Source organism: Trachurus japonicus, chromosome 23 (assembly GCF_045865225.1).
Source record: "Trachurus japonicus isolate A0001 chromosome 23, Traja_1.0".
Classification (NCBI taxonomy): domain Eukaryota; kingdom Metazoa; phylum Chordata; class Actinopteri; order Carangiformes; family Carangidae; genus Trachurus; species Trachurus japonicus.
The window spans coordinates 9,546,412-9,559,885 of NC_140929.1; the positions used below are offsets into that span (position 1 = coordinate 9,546,412).

The window sequence follows — 13,474 nt, forward strand, 5'->3', positions numbered from 1 at the left end:
TAAAAGTTTCATGAAAATCAAAAACCCACATCCGAGTGTTTGCCACATGTATTTTTTTTATTGAGATCTAAATAAGAATATGCACCATGTTGGAACAAAATATATTTAAAATCAATCAAGTTCAGAGTTTATTTATGTCACAGGTCATATAAAACATAACAATTGTGGCACAGGTTTAGGAGCAAACTAAACTGATGTAAGATAGCGTGTTCCCCCATGCACAAATATATGATGACAGCCTGCAAATAAATGTAATATCTGAGAGATTAATAAAGATCAACAACAGACAAAGAAAAAAAGAAATGCCTCGACTGTCTCGTTTCTCTCGCTACTGCAAATATAGACACTTTCTTCACTCATGCAGAAGCCATGAACTAATTCTGTAATCAGAACAGATATATTTGATGCAGAGCTGTGCAACGCTTACTCATAGGTGTGTGCAGGAGTATATTTAAATCGCTTTTTTTTAATCACTTACAGTCTGAGAGGACGTGAGAACTTGTCCACAACTTAGAAAAAGGTTCTTTCCTGTAAATGAGACTTAAATACTTCAAAAATGCAAATAAATTAACATCTGCAAGTATTTTAAAGAACCCGTTCACACAGGTTTTCTCTGATTTTGAAATATAAACATTTGTCAAAGCAGCACCAATATGGAGGATCGAAAATAAAAATCAATTTAAACGTGAAATTGAAATGTTATTACCCCAGGGAAGCTCTTCATGTCATGTATACAATGTAAGCGGCACAGTTTATAACCACCACAACAAATAGAAAACCACCAGCCTCGTGTCGACCCAAGTCCGTGTTAGATACGCTGCCTCACACTTTAGCTCGCGAGCAGCGGAGGAGGATGTGTGCGTCTCACTGTCCAACAAAGACTCACACAGATGAGACAGTTGGGGGGTGTAATTAGGTCGGAGATCACAGGACACAAAACATGTGTAGGACTTGTGTTTGCTGCCTCGTTCAGCTGCTTGTTCCACGTGTAGTAAACCAGCTGCAGGAACAAGATGGAGGTGGAGGAGGAGGAGGAGGAGGAGGTGGTGAGACTGTGTCAAAACTTTCAAGGTCAAGGAGCGGTGCCATGCAGAGACCGACTTCACCGCCGTAGCAACAGCGAGGAACATAGGAGCAGAGGTCGTTTAGCTCGTGAAGGATTGACCTCTGATTAATCTAGACTCCAGACAGATTACATTCATCAAAGGCTGTAGGGCCTCTGACTGCAGCGAGGTGACAAGAAATGAAAAACCCAAACTCCACTATAGAGCAAATGAAGAGGCCTGTTACATAAATCAGGGGAAAATGTTCCTTCTCTGTGTTATTCCAAAGCAAAATCAACAAATATAGTCATACAAAGGCATAATTTAATTCCACAAATGAGTTTACACATCAGAATATGCTGTATGTGTTTGTAATATTCAAATAAGGGAAAAAAACATGATGTAAATCATTTTACCGCTGGACAAGAAATAAAAATGTACCCATTTCTAATTTTTGATACTAATATTAAAGAAAAATAGTATAGCCCATATCGTTAATAATTTGTTTAAAGTATTTTGTTTTCTTCTTATGAGTTCACAGAATCAGCTTCTTCTTCTATCAGAGCAAACTTATGACTTAAGAATCAAAATGAGCAAAAACTTAATACTGGATAAAACAGCGTCAAATGAAAGCGAAAACTGACATTTGAACAACTGTCTTAACCCTTAATCCTCCTCTAATCACTGTTATAGATATAGATTATACAAAAGTTAAATATTAATTATGAGTATGCAACTCAAAATACTGCATTTCACACGGACCAAAGTAAAACACCACAATGATTTTTTTACCCCAATACTGTTCAGCCCCCACATTAGTGAGTTTAAAAAGGTGGATGTTAATCCGTCGTCAGTGGTTACTACGTATTTCAGCAGGTGCGGGTTGCGAGTTGCAGGATTATGTGACATCAGCAGTCCAACTCAAAATGCAACATGGGAAAAAAAAACAGTCAAGTCAATAAAGAGATAAAGTGCAACAGGGTTCAGTACTGAATACAATCAATCTTAATGAAACCCCCCCACACATAAACATACTGATAATGAACGTATAAAAAAAAAAACATTATTAAATTCAATTGAAGGGCCTTTATACATTTAGTCCTATTAAATCCAATCCATCTATAGATTACCTATGAATACATCACATCTTTATACCTTTTGTGTTTGTTTAATATCTGGTGTTTTCTTTTTTTTATCTTTGTCTCCATACAGTTCATCACACAGCGCTCCTGTGTGGTGGGTCAAGTTAAAATATCAGTACTCAGTAATCATGCATAGTTCAGGACGATCATCCATCTTTCTAACCTTTGATTTTTTTTTTCAATTTTATATTAAATATTTTGCAATATTTTTTTTGTTTTTGTATAACTACCTTTTTCCTTATTTGTGCTCCCCCTTGTTTTGTTTTTTTTACTTATTTGGATCATTTTCCCTTGTGTAGGTTTTGGGCTGTGTTCCAGTTGAGAGACTGTAAAGTGACACTGAGGAAACTTGATTTGACTTGACTTGACTTCGCCCTCATACCAACATAATTTCCACACTTCAGGTTACACATTCATACAAACAGCCACAAAACTCCGGCCTTTAAACTCTCCAAATACATATGACCCCAGTACTGTTGAGGTCTCTCCCCTTCGGCAGCAGGGTCATTGCCCCCTGTGCTCCAGTCAGTGAAATGTGTAGAGAGAGAAAGACAGATATAGAGAGAAAGAGAGAGAGCAGTCCCCACGTTGGAGAGTTGGGCTAAAAAAAAGTCTGGGTGGTCCTTTTTTTATCCCCCCATGTGCCCCACTGGTTGGACCCTGTAATATTATACAGGAAGTCATTAAAGAGTTAGTAATATCACCTCACTTCCAGGTGGCAGGGACGGGGCGAACGCCTGCGCTCCCCTTGGAGCCCTTTGACCCCAGCGACTGACCTGAGCGGCTTCGCAGGTCGCGCTCGGCGTTCTCGCTCAGCGCCTGCTCCTCGTCGTAGCTGGTGACACAGAGAGGAAGTTAAGAGTCAGTGGAGGAAAGAAAAAGAAACATATGAGGTCACGATTACTTGTTTTCACAATTAATGGCGGTATTAAATGCCACAATTAATTAATTAATGGTAAAAATTCTAAATACCGTCATTTTCCAAAAAAAGATTATGCTGGAACCATATCGGCAAAGTTACACAACGACTGTGTGTTACCGCTTGTTTAACGCTTTCGTTCAATGTGAGTTGCAGAACAGAGACGTGCCAGAGTGGTAAAGTTTGGCAGAGCAAGACTTATTCCCTCCAAACGAAGCCTGTAAAACACTGCTGCAAAAAAGTAGCAATAAAAAACGCACAGTAACTGAGTTAAATAACGTTAATGTCAATTTACCATTTAACATAACGCAGAACTGGTAGAAATTATAAAGTTTGCAGGTCATTTGTTTGAGAAAACCCAGACGAAGAATACAGACTGACTTATTTTGGAAGTCTGAGCATGATATGTTGTGTTGTTTTTTTAAGGAAGAGATCTACAGTATGTCCTGGCTAGATTTTATTGATAAAGCCTGGACATTGAGACAGAAAACATTATATCCCACATAAAACCATAAATTACTGTTTGTTGTTTTGTATATCATGGAAGCTTGTCTGTTTTTTGTTTTGTTTTGGGTTTTTTTCTCCTTTCTTTTCTTTTAAGATGAGACACTAGCCATTCCTGAATGTATGTACTTAATGCTTAGTGTTTTATAAGCCCATGTGGGCTTGCCATAAAACAATGTGCATAACACTTTCAACCAAATCATGTAAGAAAAATAAAATAAACTGAAACAATTTATTACAATAAAGTTTTATTTCTCTAACAAAATTCACCAAGAAAATCAGTAATCATGACAACCCTATGAGGAAAGTTCCTGCTGCCTTCACATGGAGCAACAAAGGGGGATTAACTCCTCAATAACCCCCCTGCTGAGCGCTGAGCACATGTTGTCAGACGGCCGCAGCGTGCTTTGTTCAGTGCTTCAGTGACGCTACAACCCCGCCTCCACGCCATTGTGTTCACCGAGGGGTTAAAGTGTGAGTGAGGCACCGGCAGCTGAGTGGTGTTGCAACCACTCACCTCCCTTCGATAGCTCAGTTGGTAGAGCGGAGGACTGTAGTGGAAATACCAGACATCCTTAGGTCGCTGGTTCAAATCCGGCTCGAAGGAGTGACTTTTTTTTCTTCTTTTTTTAAATCTACACTCATGTTACAGCGTCTGCAAACAAGAAGAGGCAGCTTCCTCCACAGACATGCAAATATTTTACGTGGTGAAATAGCGACAGCATGAGTAGACTTGACTGAATATCTATAACATCTCAACACAGACGCAGAGGAGAATGTGTTAAATGAAACTTTTTCATTAGTAAAAACTGTATAAAATCTTTTCCTTTTAAATATTTTATGAGAAAACCGACTTCTTCAACATGAATTCACAGAGGTTTGCTGACCAAACAGGCACCGGTTGCTTAGAGAAGAGAGAGAAGGGCTGATCCCCCTTGTGCTGAACAGATGTTGAACAGTTTGTTTTAACAGATGCTGCTTTTCCAAACTGGATTTATGTGCCGGCGAGTCATGGATCTGAGCCACTGCCACAACAGACCTCATCTTTGCCTCAGCTGAGCCAAACATAACCAACATGTTTTAAATCCTCAGCAGCTAATAGCTCACAGTCAGAACACATTCACTCTATGTATCTATTACTAGGTCACCGGCTTTATGTATTCACTTTTCATCATCTACAGCAGATAGTATACCAACAAACCCCAGTATGTATCCAGTCAGTTAAAAGTCACTCCTTCGAGCCGGATTTGAACCAGCGACCTAAGGATCTCTGGTATGTCCACTACAGTCCTCCGCTCTACCAACTGAGCTATCGAAGGGGGTGATGACACAGGGATAACTGAGCCACAGGAGGGTCACACTCACACTCACACTCATGGGAATGCAACAAGTTATAACTAACAGGCTTAGAAAAGGCACTATGGGGGAAAGTATAACACAATGAAGAATGGTTGAACAATTATGACAAGACAAAGTTACAAAGGTTTGTTTTTAGAAACTTTGTAACCTGGTAATTACAGTGTTATAACTGTGAAGAGACACATTTAAAAGTCACTCCTTCGAGCCGGATTTGAACCAGCGACCTAAGGATACCTGGTGAGTCCGCTACAGTCCTCCGCTCTACCAACTGAGCTATCGAAGGTTGCATTAACACTGTGATAACAACCTGGATTCAGGTGGCTAACTGATCCTAACCTTTTCTGAATTAGGCTAATCCACAAAAGTGTTGGTCTGTCTGTCTGATGTCTCCCTCCCTGGACTCTCACTGCTGACACACATGTAACATATATTGTATCTGCCTGATTTCCATGAGCATCTGCTGTAGTGCAATAAGACAGGTAACATACCAAGACAATTACTAGGCTAAACTGGAAACTAAGTGTTGCAAAATCAAGTACCATAACGACAACTGTGAGTTTATCACAATGACTCATAATGTTCATGACTCTTGTGAGAGAAGTTTCACAAACCCTGAAAGTCTCGTTTGTGTGGGGGGGGTTTCTACATTTAAAAGTCACTCCTTCGAGCCAGATTTGAACCAGCGACCTAAGGATGCCTGGTGTGTCCACTACAGTCCTCCGCTCTACCAACTGAGCTATCGAAGGTTGTAGTAACACTGTTACCTGGTTACAGGTGGGTCACACCCATGTTGACCACAATAGTGGATGTACTCGTATTTTAATTATCATTATTGGACAAGCAACCTAATTTACATGTGATTAATGTATAACAATCTATTTTTGTTGAGAAAAATAAAGCCATGTTGTATTTGCCTGATTTCCATCAGCATCTGTCATGTAATTTAAGTAATCTGTCAAAAACATGCCTGACGGGAAAAAGATTGTCAGCTTCACTCCTGCCAGCCAACATATCTGCAAAAAGTGATCAGATCTGTATGTGTCCTTACTGTGTTTACACCTGGACTTAGAGCTGTCCACATATGAGCAGCTCACAAACGTCACAAACCCTGAGAGTATAGTTTTTTGGAGGGTTTCTACATTTAAAAGTCACTCCTTCGAGCCGGATTTGAACCAGCGACCTAAGGATGCCTGGTGTGTCCACTACAGTCCTCCGCTCTACCAACTGAGCTATCGAAGGTTGCAACAACACTGTAATTACCTGGTTACAGGTGGGTCACACCCATGTTGACAACAATAGTGGATGCACAGTGCTCTCTCTGGAGCCACACAGCTAAACCAACTCTCCTTCATGTCAAATTTGGACAAGCGGCCAAGGAAATAAGGGAAATGTGACTGTAAAAAGTAGTAGCTTCTTCAAATGCCGCCACAACATATTTGCAACAAGGGATCAGATCTGAAACTCTGAAACTTGCTGTGTTTACACTTGGACTTACAGCTGTCCAAGCATGAGCAGCTCACACACTGGTCCTTAAGAGGCTTCACAAACTAGTTTTTTTGGGGGGTTTACACATTTAAAAGTCACTCCTTCGAGCCGGATTTGAACCAGCGACCTAAGGATACCTGGTTTGTCCACTACAGTCCTCCGCTCTACCAACTGAGCTATCGAAGGTTGCAACAACACTGTAATTACCTGGTTACAGGTGGGTCACACCCATGTTGACCACAATAGTGGTTGTACAGTGCTCTCTCTGGAGCCACACTGCTAAACCAACTCTCCTTCATGTCAAATTTGGACAAGCAGCCAAGAAAATAAGGAAAATGTGACTGTAAAAAGTAGTAGCTTCTTCAAATGCTGCCACAACATATCTGCAACAAGTGATCAGATGTGAAACGCAGCCTGTGTATGTCCTTACTGTGTTTACACCTGGACTTAGAGCTGTCCACATATGAGCAGCTCACACACTGGCCCTAGTTTAGAGGCTTCACAAACTAGGTTTTTGGGGGGGATTCCACATTTAGAAGTCACTCCTTCGAGCCGGATTTGAACCAGCGACCTAAGGATGCCTGGTTTGTCCACTACAGTCCTCCGCTCTACCAACTGAGCTATCGAAGGTTTCAAAAACACAGTAATTACCTGGTTACAGGTGGGTCACGCTTACATCTATTTTTGTTTTGAAGAATAAACTCATTGTATTTTCCAGATTTCAATCAGCATCTGTTGTCATGTTATAATCTGGCATAAACATGTGTCTTCAGTGATCCCATTGATCGTAAAATATTTTTGGTTCATAAGGGGAAAACCTGACGGGAAAAAGTCGGGATAGTGAGTAGAGGCTTCTTCAAATGCTGCCACAACATATCTGCAAGTGACCAACGCAGCCTGTATGTGTCCTTACTGTGTTTACACCTGGACTTAGAGCTGTCCACATATGAGCAGCTCACACACTGGTCCTAGTTAAGAGGCTTTACAAACTAGTTTTTTTGGGGGGTTTCCACATTTAAAAGTCACTCCTTTGAGCCGGATTTGAACCAGCGACCTAAGGATGCCTGGTGTGTCCACTACAGTCCTCCGCTCCACCAACTGAGCTATCGAAGGTTGCTACAACACTGTAATTACCTGGTTACAGGTGGGTAAGCCAACTCCCCTTCATGTCAGATTTGGACAAGCTGCAAAATTTATATGTGATTAATGTATTACAATCTATTTTTGTCTGATCCCATTGGTGGTCAGCTCACCCCTTACAATGAAATAAAGTTTTATCCATTTGAAGTTGTGAAATATTTTTGGTTCAAAAGGGGAAAACCTGACGGGAAAAAGTTGTAGCTTCTTCAAATGCCGCCAACATATCTGCAAAAAGTGATCAGATCTGAAACGGCCTTTCTGTGTTTACACCTGGACTTAGAGCTGTCCACATAATCAGCTCACACACTGGTCCTAGTTAAGAGGCTTCACAAACCCTGAGAGTCTAGTTTTTTTGGGGGGCTTCTACATTTAAAAGTCCCTCCTTCAAGCCGGATTTGAACCAGCGACCTAAGGATGCCTGGTGTGTCCACTACAGTCCTCCGCTCTACCAACTGAGCTATCGAAGGTTGCAACAACATGGTAATTACCTGGTTACAGGTGGGTCACACTCACACCCATGTTGACCACAATAGTGGTTGTACAGTGCTCTCTCTGGAGCCACACAGCTAAACCAACTCTCCTTCATGTCAGATTTAGACAAGCGGCCAAGGAAATAAGGAAAATGTGACGGGAAAAAGTAGTAGCTTCTTCAAATGCCGCCACAACATATCTGCAACAAGGGATCAGATCTGAAACTCTGAAACTTGCTGTGTTTACACTTGGATTTATAGCTGTCCACATATGAGCAGCTCACACACTGGTCCTTAAGAGGCTTCACAAACTAGTTTTTTGGGGGGGTTTCCACATTTAAAAGTCACTCCTTCGAGCCGGATTTGAACCAGCGACCTAAGGATACCTGGTTTGTCCACTACAGTCCTCCGCTCTACCAACTGAGCTATCGAAGGTTGCAATGACACTGTAATTACCTGGTTACAGGTGGGTCACACTCACACCCATATTGACCACAATAGTGGAGGTACAGTGCTCTATCTGGAACACAATAACCCAGTTACAACTCTCCTTCATGTCAGATTTGGACAAGCGGCCTAATTCACATGTGATTAATGTATAACAATCTATTTTTGTTTAGCAAAATAAACTCATATTGTAGAAATCTGATCCCATTGGTGGTCAGCTCACCTCTGGCTTTAAAATGCCAGGTCTTACTTAAATAAAGTTTTATCCATTTGAAGTTGTAAAATATTTTTGGTTCAAAAGGGGAAAACCTGACGGGAAAAAGTCAGGGTAGTGAGTTGTAGCTTCTTCAAATGCCGCCAACATATCTGCAAAAATTGATCTGATCTAAAACACAGCCTGTATATGTCCTTACTGTGTTTACACCTGGACTTAGAGCTGTCCACATATGAGCAGCTCACAAACGTCACAAACCCTGAGAGTATAGTTTTTTGGAGGGTTTCTACTTTTAAAAGTCACTCCTTCAAGCCGGATTTGAACCAGCGACCTAAGGATGCCTGGTGTGTCCTCTACAGTACTCCGCTCTACCAACTGAGCTATCGAAGGTTGCAACAACACTGTAATTACCTGGTTACAGGTGGGTCACACTCACACCCATGTTGACCACAATAGTGGTTGTACAGTGCTCTCTCTGGAGCCACACAGCTAAGCCAACTCTCCTTCATGTCAGATTTTGACAAGCGGCCAAGGAAATAAGGAAAATGTGACAGGAAAAAGTAGTAGCTTCTTCAAATGCCGCCACAACATATCTGCAACAAGTCTGAAACTCAGCCTGTGTATGTGCTTGCTGTGTTTACACTTGGACTTACAGCTGTCCACATATGAGCAGCTCACACACTGGTCCTGGTTAAGAGGCTTTACAAACTAGTTTTTTTGGGGGGTTTACACATTTAAAAGTCACTCCTTCGAGCCGGATTTGAACCAGCGACCTAAGGATGCCTGATGTGTCCACTACAGTCCTCCGCTCTACCAACTGAGCTATCGAAGGTTGCAACAACACTGCAATTACCTGGTTACAGCCAGGTGGGTAAGCCAACTCTCCTTCATGTCAGATTTGGACAAGCTGCAAAATTTATATGTGATTAATGTATTACAATCTATATTTGTCTGATCCCATTGGTGGTCAGCTCACCCCTTACAATGAAATAAAGTTTTATCCATTTGAAGTTGTGAAATATTTTTGGTTCAAAAGGGGAAAACCTGACGGGAAAAAGCTGTAGCTCCTTCAAATGCCGCCAACATATCTGCAAAAAGTGATCAGATCTGAAACGTCCTTTCTGCGTTTACACTTAGAGCTGTCCACGTATGATCAGCTCACACACTGGTCCTAGTTAAGAGGCTTCACAAACCTTGAGAGTCTAGTTTTTTGGGGGCTTCTACATTTAAAAGTCCCTCCTTCGAGCCGGATTTGAACCAGCGACCTAAGGATGCCTGGTGTGTCCACTACAGTCCTCCGCTCTACCAACTGAGCTATCGAAGGTTGCAACATCACTGTAATTACCTGGTTACAGGTGGGTCACACTCACACCCATGTGGACCACAATAGTGGTTGTACAGTGCTCTCTCTGGAGCCACACAGCTAAACCAACTCTCCTTCATGTCACGATTTAGACAAGTGGCCAAGGAAATAAGGAAAATGTGACGGGAAAAAGTAGTAGCTTCTTCAAATGCCGCGACAACATATTTGCAACAAGGGATCAGATCTGAAACTCTGAAACTTGCTGTGTTTACACTTGGACTTACAGCTGTCCAAGTATGAGCAGCTCACACACTGGCCCTAGTTTAGAGGCTTCACAAACTAGGTTTTTGGGGGGGATTCCACATTTAAAAGTCACTCCTTCGAGCCGGATTTGAACCAGCGACCTAAGGATGCCTGGTTTGTCCACTACAGTCCTCCGCTCTACCAACTGAGCTATCGAAGGTTGCAATGACACTGTAATTACCTGGTTACAGGTGGGTCACGCTTACATCTATTTTTGTTTTGAAGAATAAACTCATATTGTATTTTCCAGATTTCAATCAGCATCTGTTGTCATGTTATAATCTGGCATAAACATGTGTCTTCAGTGATCCCATTGATCGTAAAATATTTTTGGTTCATAAGGGGAAAACCTGACGGGAAAAAGTCGGGATAGTGAGTAGAGGCTTCTTCAAATGCTGCCACAACATATCTGCAAGTGACCAACGCAGCCTGTATGTGTCCTTACTGTGTTTACACCTGGACTTAGAGCTGTCCACATATGAGAAGCTCACACACTGGTCCTAGTTAAGAGGCTTTACAAACTAGTTTTTTTGGGGGGTTTACACATTTAAAAGTCACTCCTTCGAGCCGGATTTGAACCAGCGACCTAAGGATGCCTGGTTTGTCCACTACAGTCCTCCGCTCTACCAACTGAGCTATCGAAGGTTGCAACGACACTGTAATTACCTGGTTACAGGTGGGAAAGCCAACTCTCCTTCATGTCAGATTTGGACAAGCTGCAAAATGTATATGTGATTAATGTATTACAATCTATTTTTGTCTGATCCCATTGGTGGTCAGCTCACCCCTTACAATGAAATAAAGTTTTATCCATTTGAAGTTGTGAAATATTTTTGGTTCAAAAGGGGAAAACCTGATGGGAAAAAGTTGTAGCTTCTTCAAATGCCGCCAACATATCTGCAAGAAGTGATCAGATCTGAAACGGCCTTTCTGTGTTTACACCTGGTCTTAGAGCTGTCCACATAATCAGCTCACACACTGGTCCTAGTTAAGAGGCTTCACAAACCCTGAGAGTCTAGTTTTTTTGGGGGGCTTCTACATTTAAAAGTCCCTCCTTCAAGCCGGATTTGAACCAGCGACCTAAGGATGCCTGGTGTGTCCACTACAGTCCTCCGCTCTACCAACTGAGCTATCGAAGGTTGCAACAACATGGTAATTACCTGGTTACAGGTGGGTCACACTCACACCCATGTTGACCACAATAGTGGTTGTACAGTGCTCTCTCTGGAGCCACACAGCTAAACCAACTCTCCTTCATGTCAGATTTAGACAAGCGGCCAAGGAAATAAGGAAAATGTGACGGGAAAAAGTAGTAGCTTCTTCAAATGCCGCCACAACATATCTGCAACAAGGGATCAGATCTGAAACTCTGAAACTTGCTGTGTTTACACTTGGATTTATAGCTGTCCACATATGAGCAGCTCACACACTGGTCCTTAAGAGGCTTCACAAACTAGTTTTTTGGGGGGGTTTCCACATTTAAAAGTCACTCCTTCGAGCCGGATTTGAACCAGCGACCTAAGGATGCCTGGTGTGTCCACTACAGTCCTCCGCTCTACCAACTGAGCTATCGAAGGTTGCAATGACACTGTAATTACCTGGTTACAGGTGGGTCACACTCACACCCATATTGACCACAATAGTGGAGGTACAGTGCTCTATCTGGAACACAATAACCCAGTTACAACTCTCCTTCATGTCAGATTTGGACAAGTGACCCAATTTATATGTGATTAATGTATTACAATCTATTTTTTCAGCAAAATAAACTCATATTGTAGAAATCTGATCCCATTGGCGGTCAGCTCACCTCTGGCTTTAAAATGCCAGGTCTTACAATGAAATAAAGTTTTATCCATTTGAAGTTGTAAAATATTTTTGGTTCAAAAGGGGAAAACCTGACGGGAAAAAGTCAGGGTAGTGAGTTGTAGCTTCTTCAAATGCCGCCAACATATCTGCAAAAATTGATCTGATCTAAAACACAGCCTGTATATGTCCTTACTGTGTTTACACCTGGACTTAGAGCTGTCCACATATGAGCAGCTCACAAACGTCACAAACCCTGAGAGTATAGTTTTTTGGAGGGTTTCTACTTTTAAAAGTCACTCCTTCAAGCCGGTTTTGAACCAGCGACCTAAGGATGCCTGGTGTGTCCTCTACAGTACTCCGCTCTACCAACTGAGCTATCGAAGGTTGCAACAACACTGTAATTACCTGGTTACAGGTGGGTCACACTCACACCCATGTTGACCACAATAGTGGTTGTACAGTGCTCTCTCTGGAGCCACACAGCTAAGCCAACTCTCCTTCATGTCAGATTTTGACAAGCGGCCAAGGAAATAAGGAAAATGTGACAGGAAAAAGTAGTAGCTTCTTCAAATGCCGCCACAACATATCTGCAACAAGTCTGAAACTCAGCCTGTGTATGTGCTTGCTGTGTTTACACTTGGACTTACAGCTGTCCACATATGAGGAGCTCACACACTGGTCCTGGTTAAGAGGCTTTACAAACTAGTTTTTTTGGGGGGTTTACACATTTAAAAGTCACTCCTTCGAGCCGGATTTGAACCAGCGACCTAAGGATGCCTGATGTGTCCACTACAGTCCTCCGCTCTACCAACTGAGCTATCGAAGGTTGCAACAACACTGTAATTACCTGGTTACAGCCAGGTGGGTAAGCCAACTCTCCTTCATGTCAGATTTGGACAAGCTGCAAAATTTATATGTGATTAATGTATTACAATCTATATTTGTCTGATCCCATTGGTGGTCAGCTCACCCCTTACAATGAAATAAAGTTTTATCCATTTGAAGTTGTGAAATATTTTTGGTTCAAAAGGGGAAAACCTGACGGGAAAAAGCTGTAGCTCCTTCAAATGCCGCCAACATATCTGCAAAAAGTGATCAGATCTGAAACGTCCTTTCTGCGTTTACACTTAGAGCTGTCCACGTATGATCAGCTCACACACTGGTCCTAGTTAAGAGGCTTCACAAACCTTGAGAGTCTAGTTTTTTGGGGGGCTTCTACATTTAAAAGTCCCTCCTTCGAGCCGGATTTGAACCAGCGACCTAAGGATGCCTGGTGTGTCCACTACAGTCCTCCGCTCTACCAACTGAGCTATCGAAGGTTGCAACATCACTGTAA

The 13,474-nt window shown here is 41.9% G+C and overlaps 1 protein-coding gene and 17 non-coding genes across 19 annotated transcripts in view; 1 reads left to right on the forward strand and 17 right to left on the reverse strand.

Annotated features, from left to right (window-relative positions):
• The window catches only part of ttll1 (tubulin tyrosine ligase-like family, member 1), a 37,708-nt gene that overhangs the window by 10,953 nt on the left and 13,281 nt on the right, over window positions 1–13,474 (reverse strand). The window contains exons 10-11 of one of the 2 annotated variants that reach the window (XM_085769603.1): window positions 2,890–3,020; window positions 861–1,000 (exon numbers count right to left, since the gene is read on the reverse strand). In XM_085769603.1, the coding sequence (XP_085625729.1) occupies window positions 2,891–3,020 (130 nt within the window). In that variant the 3' untranslated portion in view covers window positions 861–1,000; window position 2,890. Of the gene's footprint in view, window positions 1–860; window positions 1,001–2,889; window positions 3,021–13,474 lie in introns of those variants that run through there. The other variant, XM_085769602.1, reaches the window with a different exon arrangement.
• trnay-gua (transfer RNA tyrosine (anticodon GUA)) lies at window positions 4,129–4,215 on the forward strand. The gene is given in 2 exon segments: window positions 4,129–4,165; window positions 4,180–4,215. It is a non-coding gene; the product is annotated as a tRNA-Tyr (tRNA).
• On the reverse strand, window positions 4,841–4,927 carry trnay-gua (transfer RNA tyrosine (anticodon GUA)). Its single transcript is given in 2 exon segments — window positions 4,841–4,876; window positions 4,891–4,927. It is a non-coding gene; the product is annotated as a tRNA-Tyr (tRNA).
• trnay-gua (transfer RNA tyrosine (anticodon GUA)) lies at window positions 5,164–5,250 on the reverse strand. Its single transcript is given in 2 exon segments — window positions 5,164–5,199; window positions 5,214–5,250. It is a non-coding gene; the product is annotated as a tRNA-Tyr (tRNA).
• Window positions 5,627–5,713, reverse strand: trnay-gua (transfer RNA tyrosine (anticodon GUA)). The gene is given in 2 exon segments: window positions 5,627–5,662; window positions 5,677–5,713. It is a non-coding gene; the product is annotated as a tRNA-Tyr (tRNA).
• On the reverse strand, window positions 6,120–6,206 carry trnay-gua (transfer RNA tyrosine (anticodon GUA)). Its single transcript is given in 2 exon segments — window positions 6,120–6,155; window positions 6,170–6,206. It is a non-coding gene; the product is annotated as a tRNA-Tyr (tRNA).
• On the reverse strand, window positions 6,552–6,638 carry trnay-gua (transfer RNA tyrosine (anticodon GUA)). Its single transcript is given in 2 exon segments — window positions 6,552–6,587; window positions 6,602–6,638. It is a non-coding gene; the product is annotated as a tRNA-Tyr (tRNA).
• Window positions 6,996–7,082, reverse strand: trnay-gua (transfer RNA tyrosine (anticodon GUA)). Its single transcript is given in 2 exon segments — window positions 6,996–7,031; window positions 7,046–7,082. It is a non-coding gene; the product is annotated as a tRNA-Tyr (tRNA).
• trnay-gua (transfer RNA tyrosine (anticodon GUA)) lies at window positions 7,973–8,059 on the reverse strand. Its single transcript is given in 2 exon segments — window positions 7,973–8,008; window positions 8,023–8,059. It is a non-coding gene; the product is annotated as a tRNA-Tyr (tRNA).
• Window positions 8,411–8,497, reverse strand: trnay-gua (transfer RNA tyrosine (anticodon GUA)). Its single transcript is given in 2 exon segments — window positions 8,411–8,446; window positions 8,461–8,497. It is a non-coding gene; the product is annotated as a tRNA-Tyr (tRNA).
• trnay-gua (transfer RNA tyrosine (anticodon GUA)) lies at window positions 9,469–9,555 on the reverse strand. Its single transcript is given in 2 exon segments — window positions 9,469–9,504; window positions 9,519–9,555. It is a non-coding gene; the product is annotated as a tRNA-Tyr (tRNA).
• Window positions 9,961–10,047, reverse strand: trnay-gua (transfer RNA tyrosine (anticodon GUA)). The gene is given in 2 exon segments: window positions 9,961–9,996; window positions 10,011–10,047. It is a non-coding gene; the product is annotated as a tRNA-Tyr (tRNA).
• On the reverse strand, window positions 10,403–10,489 carry trnay-gua (transfer RNA tyrosine (anticodon GUA)). Its single transcript is given in 2 exon segments — window positions 10,403–10,438; window positions 10,453–10,489. It is a non-coding gene; the product is annotated as a tRNA-Tyr (tRNA).
• trnay-gua (transfer RNA tyrosine (anticodon GUA)) lies at window positions 10,888–10,974 on the reverse strand. The gene is given in 2 exon segments: window positions 10,888–10,923; window positions 10,938–10,974. It is a non-coding gene; the product is annotated as a tRNA-Tyr (tRNA).
• On the reverse strand, window positions 11,382–11,468 carry trnay-gua (transfer RNA tyrosine (anticodon GUA)). The gene is given in 2 exon segments: window positions 11,382–11,417; window positions 11,432–11,468. It is a non-coding gene; the product is annotated as a tRNA-Tyr (tRNA).
• On the reverse strand, window positions 11,820–11,906 carry trnay-gua (transfer RNA tyrosine (anticodon GUA)). The gene is given in 2 exon segments: window positions 11,820–11,855; window positions 11,870–11,906. It is a non-coding gene; the product is annotated as a tRNA-Tyr (tRNA).
• trnay-gua (transfer RNA tyrosine (anticodon GUA)) lies at window positions 12,878–12,964 on the reverse strand. Its single transcript is given in 2 exon segments — window positions 12,878–12,913; window positions 12,928–12,964. It is a non-coding gene; the product is annotated as a tRNA-Tyr (tRNA).
• Window positions 13,371–13,457, reverse strand: trnay-gua (transfer RNA tyrosine (anticodon GUA)). Its single transcript is given in 2 exon segments — window positions 13,371–13,406; window positions 13,421–13,457. It is a non-coding gene; the product is annotated as a tRNA-Tyr (tRNA).